At 54.5% G+C, this 10,278-nt stretch overlaps 1 protein-coding gene across 1 annotated transcript in view; it reads left to right on the top strand.

Moving 5' to 3' along the window:
- The window catches only part of DTX2 (deltex 2, E3 ubiquitin ligase), a 34,217-nt gene extending 26,232 nt beyond the window's left edge, over window positions 1–7,985 (top strand). Inside the window, exons 4-8 of the mRNA XM_009694652.1 lie at window positions 5,107–5,177; window positions 5,828–5,986; window positions 6,074–6,235; window positions 6,909–6,998; window positions 7,629–7,985. Of these exons, the coding sequence (XP_009692954.1) occupies window positions 5,107–5,177; window positions 5,828–5,986; window positions 6,074–6,235; window positions 6,909–6,998; window positions 7,629–7,853 (707 nt within the window). The 3' untranslated portion in view covers window positions 7,854–7,985. The remainder of the gene's footprint in view (window positions 1–5,106; window positions 5,178–5,827; window positions 5,987–6,073; window positions 6,236–6,908; window positions 6,999–7,628) is intronic.
- Window positions 7,986–10,278: the final 2,293 nt, after the last annotated feature.

Genomic DNA, 10,278 nt, shown 5'->3' on the forward strand with positions numbered 1-10,278 from the left:
CCCTTGGGGTGGGCTGAGACCCCACCGGCTGTCCGGGAGGGAGGTGAGCGGCTTGTCCGGCTCTCCCCAAGCACTACCGTGCTACTTAGGCATGGAGCCAGCCACCACGGGGCTCCCCTGCCTTCCCAGGGCCCTTGGGGGGACTGAAGGGTGTCGGTTTGGGTCTGATGTGCCGCTTGCTGCCCTCTCGGCCGATGGGATCACCGACTGCTTTTCCCCTGGCTTGGAGGTTTCCCTGCACATCCCCTAGTGCCGCAGTACGGAGGGAGAGGAGATGAGCACGCTCATCCTTCCCTGCCAAGCAAGACGGGATCTGGCTAGGCCAGGGGATTAATCCTAGCTGACTCTGCTTCCCATATGTCCGTCCATCCGCAGCTGGGTCTGCGGACTGTGCCAGTGCCTGTGGGATGGGTGGGACTGGGGAGCCCTTCAGAGTCAGGGGAGCTCGCTGTTCCCATCAGGGACCATCTGCTGAAGAAGACAGGCTGCAATAGCAGGGATGCTCTGTGCCATGACCAGAGCAGCCTGGTAGCTTAAAAAAAAACTAAATGCAGAGAAACCTGGTTTTAACACCAAATCTCCTCTCACCTTCTTGATCTCTGGAGAGCCCTCTTGGGGGCTGAGGCCGGTCCGTCTAGCCTTTGCAAGTCCAGGGAACAGAGGGCAGAGGTGACCAGAGATGGGTCACTGTCCATGACAATAACTAGAAACAACCTGTGTCCGGCCTGTATAGGGTATCAAAAAAAAAAAAAAGTCTGCTGCTAACCATATGGCTCATTTTGGGATACAGAAGGAGGCATGTTACTGCTGCAAGCATTTGGTTGCCGAGCGAGGATTCAAAACACATCTGTTAGATGTTGCCCATGGAAAGCCCTTGCTTCAGCAAGCAACTGATTATCTACAGGGAGGAAGGGGAAGCATTAAAAAAAAAATTGTTATTCCTGCCTTTGTAAATCAAAGACTGGTAAACATTCCTTCACATCCCAGATAAATCAATAGCACAGCGTTAGGCCAGCTGGTGATAATTGGCATTGGTCGATTCTGCTATTGCATTTTCAATCCGCTATTGAATCCAGAAAACTTCAGGGCTTTGAAGTCTGAACAGGCTTGGGTCCCAAGGGATGGCTAGGACAAAGATTTGGAGGCAAACGCTTTTATGGAGCAAATGGTCCAGTAAGGAAGTGATGCATGCGCTGAAGCATACGTGGCTCGTGCTGTGGCGGGTGCTGTGCCTCCCAGCCTTCTTCCAGCTCCCCCCCCCATGCTGCTGGGATGTGGCCTGCCAGATCTGCTGGTCTGCCCGAGGAAGAGCATCTCTTCGGAGGCAAGGAAGGCTGTGTGGGCTTCGCTGCCCTTGCCGAAAGCAAGTTCTCAGCATCAAAATGCTTCCTTGGGACTGGATGTGCAAATACTTATAGCTGGAGACAGATTTTTCTAAAGCATCTGAGCTCCCCAGCCTTTTCTCCCTGCAGGCCACCTTGGTGGATCTAAATGCATCAGAGCATTATCACAGCAAAGTGACAGGAGCAGATCAGAGATGCCACAACACAAACCCATCAGGCATGGGTTTCCTAAGGATGGCTGAGGGCTGCATCACCCTCTGCTGCCTGTCTGCCCCCAGCTCCAGCCTAATGCCAGCTGGTGAGGTGGTGTAATGCAATTGCTTTGCCTGAAATCCCTGCTGTATCCAACAGACTCTGCAAGAGCTTTATTGTCCTCTCTTACCCAGCTCTGCACCATGATTTTTGTCTCCTTTCATTGATTTGATTTGAATGAGCCTGGGCAGTTCTTGGGCAAGTCATCTCTTCATTTCTCTGAGATGCTAGAGGAAGGAAAGTCAACAGCAAGAGAAATGCACAGCAGGAGCATCCTCCACCATCCTGAATGAGGTGAACTGCTCTAAAGCTGTTCAGACCTGCGGTGCAGGTGGGAGCAGGTGAGCTGGGGTGTTCTGCCAAGTACTGGGCAGGCGTTGCTGCTGGTGTAACACACCCTCTCTGCTCGCTTCCCTCGCTGTCTTCACCTCCTCGTCTTGTGCATCTTTTTGGCATTGCTTTCTTCAGCCCATAGCCAGAGGAGACAAGAAGGTCACTTCAAAAAGAGCCACCTGGCAAACACAGTTCAGGTGGAGGAGGACTTGGTGGTCAGTCTGGCAGGCAGCACGGGATCCTCAGGAATAAGAACGTGGTGGCCATCATGATGGGGTACTCATGGAAGCGGATGGAGTTACAGCAGGGAGCAGCTAGCCCTGCTCACATGGTCCTCTCCAAAACCTGCAGAGCAGAAGAAGCTGAAGCTGTCTCCCATGTGACCATGAAGGTCTCTTGCGGTTGCAAACCAGAGCCCGGTTCCAAGAACCACATGTGGCAAGTGCTGCCCTGTGTTTGCCTGCCTGGAGCGGGAACATCACAGAACACTGGGCTGGGAGGCACAGCAAGCGCCGAGCTGAGCTGTGGCAGTGACCTGGGACAGTTCAGACTGATCACATCCCCTTGTGACTTGTTCCTGGCTGGCAGCTCTTGATCCCAGCAGAGAGGATTCCTGGACCCGTTTCTCTCCTTTGGAAGAGACAAGGAGCCGCCTTCCTGTGAGATCTGGTGATGAGGCCTTGAAGCAGCTCCTGGCACTGCTGAGCTCTTGGCCTGAGAGCTGGAAGGCTGGGGCTTGCCCAGGATCCTGTTTGTCTCCTGCTCTTCTTGTGGCAGTTCTTGGAAATGCTTTTCCAGGGGATTTTGGCATGCCCCTGAAGTGGAAAACACCTGCTTCCGTGTTTCTCTTTGGCTTAATGCTTATTTTATCCTGTTACCACCTTCCTGGCTAAGGGTCTCCAGAGGTGATCCTCACAGCCCTGCTCTGCCTGAGATATCAGACATCTCTCCTCCTGCCCAGCACTGGCACTCGGAGGGAGCATCCCTTTACCTCCTGGGCTCATTTTCTTGCTATGTGTGCTCAGTCATCCCTTCCTCCTACTACCGCTGCCAGAAATCACGTGTTTCAGGGTGGCCAGGAATCCCCTTCTGAAAATAACTCATCTTAATGACTGTGTTTTCATTTAGGAGAGTCCAACTCCCTGTTCATCAGTCTTCCTTAGCTAAATGATTTTCCACCCACGTAGTGCTCTGCCTCACTCTTTTCTGTTGCCCCGAGCTACCTTGTCTGCAGTGAAAAGCCTTTTTTTTTTCCCTGGTTGCGTCTCACCCGGCTGTCTGTGCTGCAGGGTGACCTTGTGCTCTCTCTCGAGGTTCCCCCATAGCACTAGCTGCTTGCAGAACTGGTGTTCAAGGGAACAAGGGGCTCCTACGTGATACAGGATCTGTGCCATCCAGGTCTTTGCCTGTTTAACAACACCTGTGGCATGTGAGCAATCCTTCCCTTCTGCCTCACTGTGTTTGCCTCTACCACAAAAAGTGGTTATCCAGAAAATGGCACCCACCCTTTCCTGCTAGTGACAGACATTGCTTTTTGGGGGTGGCAGAACAGCTCAGTACTGGCTCCAGTGTGGCTGCCTCTTGATGCACAGCTTTTTCAACCACAGAGGCAATGCTTGTGAACCCTCCGTTTTCCTTGAAAGCACCAAAGTGGATGGGGAGACCTGAAGATGCATGTTGTGCAGGTATACCCACAGCTCTGATGCTCGGCTGTTGCATGTGGAGATGCTCTGTGTCCACCTGGGAGCATGGAGTTTGGAGTAGCAGTACTCTGTGCTAACGCACAGTTGATGTCCTACAGCAGCTTAGAAACAAGCTTGAGAGCAAAGCTTTTTGGGGCAGTGTTGGAGTACAACTCCCTCACAAGGCCCTGGGGTGTCAGGCATGGATGCTTGTGGCCTGTCTGGCTGCTGTTAGCGTTTCCCTTGCTCCCTGCCCTCCATCCTGGCCCTGGCTAGTCGGGATGGAGAACGGAGAAGGAAGGGCTACACCTTTGCTGGCCAGTTCATCACAGCACTGCTTTCCCCTGATCTCCTCCAGAAGCAGATTTGGGAAGGAAGGGTGAGGTTCACCCCAAGCCAAGTGACAGGTCTCTCTTTTGCCTCCTGCCAGGTGGAGTCTTAACATCACTTGTGCAAATGTTTCGTTTCCTAGGCTGGTGGAAGAACTTGGCAGCCTCCGTGACAGGACTGATGACTGGTAAGGAGCTCATCTCCTCTCGCCCGGGGCTGGGTGCCGTGCAGAGGTGCATGATGCTCACTGGCTTAAGCCAAGCCTTGCTGGGCAGCTCCGAAAGGATGGGCTGGGAGTTGAGATGACCTCTGATCTTCTCAGCGGTGACTTGCTCTGGGTGTTGTGTGATGTTTGTTCCTTAATCCCGTAACGCCTCCGAGGGGGCCAGGCTGCCGGTGCTGGTGGGTTGCTCGGCTGCCCGTGCCTGGGTGGATGGGAACCAGGGACTACATTTAGGAAAATGCGAAGATACCGGTGTCATGTGCTGCAGACAGGGTATCTGTTAGAAAGCTGGTTTGTTTTATATACCCTGTGACTTGCACTGTGTCTTGCTGGATATGAGTACGTGGAAGCTGGAGGGAAAGGCCACTGTTCCGTGTTAAGGATGTGAGGCTTGTTCTGCCGTACTCGAACCAGGGTCTGAAGCATAGTATATTGGTGAGTCTCCATGTCAGGTGCCAGCTGGGGCGATGTGGGAATGCCTTTTCTCGTTTGACAACACAGATGATGTAATCCTCTATCCCACTGAGACCATAGTGTCCTTGGGTTGAGTTCGATCCTACCTGGCCTCTGGTGTGCACAAAGAAAGTCCAGCTGGGACCTGGCTGGCATCTCTCCGGGTACGCGGGGGGAACTGGAGCGCAGCAGCTACAAGTGGACCTTTGGATGTACAGCACAGAGCACCAACAGCTGCCCGTGGGTTCTCCCATCTGCGGCTCTCACAGTCCTAGTGGTAGCCATTTGTGATAGCAAAGCCTTTGTGGGGCTTGTAGGGGTCAGCTGGAGCAGCCTCTTCTCCCCCTCTAACCCTAACCTTTCTCCTTGGCGTCCTGGCCAGTGACTTGCTTGTCTCCCTTCTATCTAGCTCACCCTGCACGTGCTCGTCATATCGCACGGCGTGTCTGATTGCTTCTTCTCTCTTTTTCTCATCTCTCTCCTTGTGCAGCAACACCAACCGAGCCAGAAGCAGTGGTGAGGAAGTACCTGGAAGAGCTGAAGGGCACTCCGGCCGATGAGGTGAGAGGACAGTGAAGCAATTCTGGCTTGCCCAGTGGCCCTTTCACTGGGGTGCTGTGAAAACCACAGTGATGCCTGAGGACCATCCTTCCTTGGGCATCCCGCGTGGTAGATACTGCTGCTTGCAATGGCACCATTGGTGCTCGATGGAGAGGCCTCAGCACTGTCTGAAGCCAATGCTTGGTAACTGATGACTTGTCCTCATCAGAGGACCATGACAGTCAAAGCACGGTGTGGGTTGGATAGCTAAGCCTGGCAATGCCTCCCCATTTCCCTTGGAGCTGTCTGCAGGGCCTGGGGTGGAGGAGGGTGTTTGGCTTTGGTCTCCTCTCAATGCTCATAGAGTTCAAAACTACAGAGATCAAAACCCTGCACTGGAGCTGCTCTGTAGAGGAGCAGGACGTAACCATACTCAGTTCCCACTCATCCCCTCTAACTGATGGCAGTTCTCTTTCTGTGCTGTCCAGGAGGTGGTGGAGTGGGGATAAGGAAACCTCTCTCTGTGCCCTTAAACCTCAAAGGGAAGGATGAAAGTTGAAGGCAAATCTCCCTAAAGCATCTCCTTAATCGCTTCCTTGGTGGGTCAGTCATTACGATCAGCCTGTGCTCGCACTAAATGGTGGTTTTCTCCTTGCTGTCTTGGACTCTAGGACTGTATCATCTGCATGGAGAAGCTGTCCTCCCCCTCAGGTTACGGCGACGCATGTGAGTGCAGCACGATCAAGCCAGAGACGGTTGGTCGTCTGACAAACTGCCAGCACTCCTTCCACATGCTCTGCGTGCTGGCCATGTACTCCAACGGGAACAAGGTACTGAGCTGGCCCATCCCCACCAGGTCCCCTGTGTCTGGGTGACTCGGCTGTGGAGCTCTGATGCCTGCTTCTCTCTCCTCGCAGGATGGGAGCTTACAGTGCCCCTCTTGTAAAACCATTTATGGAGAGAAAACCGGTACTCAGCCCAAAGGGAGGATGGAGGTCTCCACTTTCCCCCAGTCCCTCCCTGGCCACAAGGACTGTGGGACAATCCAGATTGTGTATCACATCAGCAGGGGCATTCAGGTGAGTGCGCAGCACTACCGGCTAGCACAGGCTGTGAGAGCCTCCCAGAACGGTACTGGGATCCAGTACAGTACCTGCTGGCCAGCCCATCACTGAGCAGCCTGAGGTGTATGTTCTTCAGTGTATGAATGACTTGGGTCTCCTCCACAAAAGATCTTTTCCCACTTTGAGAGTGGCCCCAGGGTCTACAACAGCCTTTCACTTGCGCTAAAGATTAATGTTTACGTGAAGCAGGGAGGAGACTCGGCCCATGCTCACAAGGTGGGAGAGATCCCAATGTCTGGTTTCACGACCCACATCTGAGCTTTTGGTGGTTGCAGTGAGCTCTTAAAGCTTTGAGCTGGGTGGTCTTTTTAGGGTGTCATCAGACCACATGGAAGAAGCGGTGGTTTGCAGCTGTCTCCCACCAGAATTTAAGAAATCTGAAGAGCTGGCTTTGTATCCCACCATGAGACCGCTCTTGGATGACCCGTAATACTCGCATGTCCCATAAGAACAAGTCAGATACCTCATACTCATCATCAGCAATACCTTGCTCCTTTTACATGGAAGAGCTGTTTGCAGATTGGCCTGTGTCAAATCCTGCTGCTGATCCTAAATCCTGCTGTTGAGGGATTATCCAACTCATATGAAGATGGACGTGTCCATGCCAAATGTGTCTTATCTATTGCAGGGCCCTGAGCACCCCAACCCTGGGATGCCGTACACAGCAAGAGGCTTTCCGCGCTATTGTTATCTGCCAGACAACGAGAAAGGCAGAAAGGTAAGGTATCACACCCTGGTAACGCGACCCTTCTCAGGTTGTCTCTTGGCCCTGTGTTGGTGGATCAGCACAACAGCATCGCTTGTGGGAGCTGTCCCCACGATGCTAACCATCTATTCTTGGTAGTTGTCCGTGCTGCTTGTTCCTTACATGTACTTATAATTCATCTGCCCACAAAGATCTTTGCTGCTTCTTCATAGCTGTGACTGTGAAGACTTGTTCTCCTTCATCCCTTTACTAAACAAAACCCCATCTGATCCTTTGGGAAGCCACTCCTGGCCTATCTTGGGCTATGCAGTTACAAAGATTTGCACTGAGAACCGCTGAGCTCAGAAAGTCCAGCTGCTGGCTTTTCCCTTCCCCGTTTCCTCTGGGTGGGTGTATTTGTCTCAACTTGTGCCGGTATTTCTCGAGTCCTGGAAGACCAGCATGTATAGGGAATGGCCCTTTCCATCAGGGACACCACATGGGTAACTAGGAGGTAAGGGAAATCCCTTCTGATGCTGGGATCTTTGGTATGTTCTTGCTACAGCAGGGACTCAGGTTGTCAAGCTTCTGGCAAGCCGCTTTCATGGCTCAGGTCTCCTAGCTGCTGAAGGCCAGCTTTGATTTTTCTCTTTCCACCTCTAGGTCCTGGAGCTCCTCAGGGTGGCTTGGAAGAGACGCCTGATTTTCACAGTAGGCACCTCCAGCACCACCGGCGAGAGCAACACGGTGGTATGGAATGAGATCCACCACAAGACGGAGATGGACACAAACCTGAGTGGCCACGGCTACCCTGACCCCAACTACCTGGACAATGTGCTAGCAGAGCTGGCCGCGCAGGGCGTCACCGAGGACTGCCTGAGACAATGAGCTGGGGTGGGGGCCCGGCTGTGCCGTGCACGCCTCGGGGGGCCCGCCTAGTGCACTTATTCCTGTTGCCTTAAGTTCCTGTGTCTGACCACCTGTCACACTGAGCAATAACACTGTACCGCAGGAGCCCTGCCTGCTCTTTACAGTCTCTTTTGTTGGGGGGAGGGAAGGATATTTTTGTAGAAACTGCACTTGCATCTCCAGTTGGGGTTGATGGCCACAGCCAGGACTGGCTGGGACATTGGTCCTGAGGTGACAGATCCTCTTGTGAGGGCAGGACCTTGCCCTGGTAATACTTGGGGACAGGATGGGGAGAGGGGAGCATCTTGCTCCCGCTGGACCACCTGGACAGCAAACAAGGGTCTCCCTCTGGCCCACTGCAGCTCCCTGTCTCCGAGGCACCTCTTACAGCGAAGCCTTCTGCCCCTGTATCCATCCTTGGTCATAATAAACACTTCATTTCCACAGCGAGTCGCCGCTTTGCCTTCGAGCTGCCTGATGGCTTGGGGTGCCTCCCCGCTCAGTGGCCCTCTCTGGGGGACCAGCCTGCTCCACGGAGCTGGGGACACTCGATCCAGCCAGGAGAAAGGAGGGAAAGCCCAGCTCTGCTGGAGGGACACAAATCTCTGCGGGGGCAGGACACAGGGCTTTGCCCGCCGGAGCGAAGGTGACTGCAGCGGTGACCTGGCAGTGTCCATCCCGAGGGAAGTGACAGCCCGCTGCTCTTGCTGTGAGCTGCCATCCCCGCTCCTGTCCTCCTGAAACCCTTCTGGCAGGACCTGCCCCTCTTCTCCCCCTCTCTCAGGTTGAAATAGCAGCAGTTGGGGGCTGTTTGTGCCGGGTGAAGCCTCTGCAGGGAGGAGGCTGTTGTGCTTTGTGCTAACCCCACTTTGTGCTGCTGCTGCAGGGACTGCTGGTGCCATCAGGCGGTGACAGGCCACCTTCCCTGCCACCGGGTCCGTGGTGGCAGCGATGCCGGGCTGCTAGGAGAGGTGCTCTCTGGGCAGGATGCTCCAGCACCATCAGCTCTGCCTGTTATGAGCTCTAGCTCCTTGTGAAGGGGGTATTGCCCCAATCCTGGTGGCCTTGCTGTACGTTGTCCCCAGGCTTCTTGTCACCTGGTAGCTGAAGCCTTTCTAAGAGCTGTTTCTGGATGTTCCCCTCCCTGTGACCACTGGTCCCAGCTCCAAGTCCCGGGAGCTCTGCCCACGTTAAATCCCTTTGGCACATCAGAGGCCCTGGTGCCATCTGCCATTTCACCTCCTTTGTGGGAGATCCGGGACGTGGCCCTGCTTTGTGGTAGCTCTATCTTGGCATCCTCCTAGGACCAGCATGTCCTTTACCAGCAGAGAGGCAATTTTCTTTCTGTCGTGCTAATATAAAAATTAAATTTTTTTCAGTGTTGTCAAGGGCTGGAGCTTTTCCCAGTGTCCATCTTGTGCTTCCAGCCTCCTGGTTACCGTCTGCTGCGGGCTCTAGGGAGGAAACACGCAAACATCCAGCGACGTTTGGGGATGCTGCAAGAGCAGAAGCTCCTTGGGAGCAGCAGGTACATGTCTGGGTGTTACTGAGCTCTAACAAATGGGCTGTGTCTGCTCCTCTCCTGCCCTGGTTGCGACAGGGAGAGGTTTCGAGTTTAAACCTCAGCTTCTTACCCCCAGATCATGTTCTCCCAGCAATCAAAACAGTGAATTGAAGCAAAAATTGAGCAGGGTTCACCCAGCCCTGTGTAAAGCAAGAATATCCTGCTGAGCGTGGCCCAAGGCGTCTTCAGCAGCTGCTCCTGTGTGTGAATCAGCCGGAGCCTCCCTGCGTCTGGGCTGGTCCAGGGCCGGGGCACCACATCCCTGGCTGTCACCTCCTCTTGTCATGAGGACACAGGGCATCTCCTTAAATCCTTGCCACGTCTGTGCTGAGCCCCAGATGATGCAGCCCCTGCGGTGGGTGGCAAAGGCAGCAGAGCAGGGAGATGCTTGGAAGCCGGTCCCCTCTCTGCCCTGGGACAGGGGTAGCAGCCGGCGGAGGGGGAAGGCTGCAGGGCTGGCATGGGGTGAAAGCGTGACCGCGATGCCATGGTGCTGGTTGGAGCCAGGAGGGGACAGAGCCTGAAATAAGTGCTTATAATGCTACCAGACAGGTCTGACCGATGGACTTGAGTCCCCTGGCCCTGGCTGGAGCCCCAGGGTGGGGGTTTCTCCCTTCCCCCTGCGGTGCTGGCTCGTTTGGAGCAGGGTGGTTATTATTAGCCAAGCCTTGACCCCGCAGGTATGCTGGCCCCGCGTCCCCGGAGTGGGTACGGGCAGCTGAAGGTCTGACTCACTGTCCCTCTGCGTCACCCTGCTTCCCTCGCCCTGCTGCTGGCATCCCGCCGCTGGCACCCCGCTGGGGAGGCAAAGGAGGGGTCTGGGGTGACAGATGGGGGGGC

The sequence above is a fragment of the Cariama cristata genome, unplaced genomic scaffold (genome assembly GCF_000690535.1).
Source record: "Cariama cristata isolate BGI_N322 unplaced genomic scaffold, ASM69053v1 scaffold13552, whole genome shotgun sequence".
NCBI classification, from domain to species: Eukaryota; Metazoa; Chordata; class Aves; order Cariamiformes; family Cariamidae; genus Cariama; species Cariama cristata.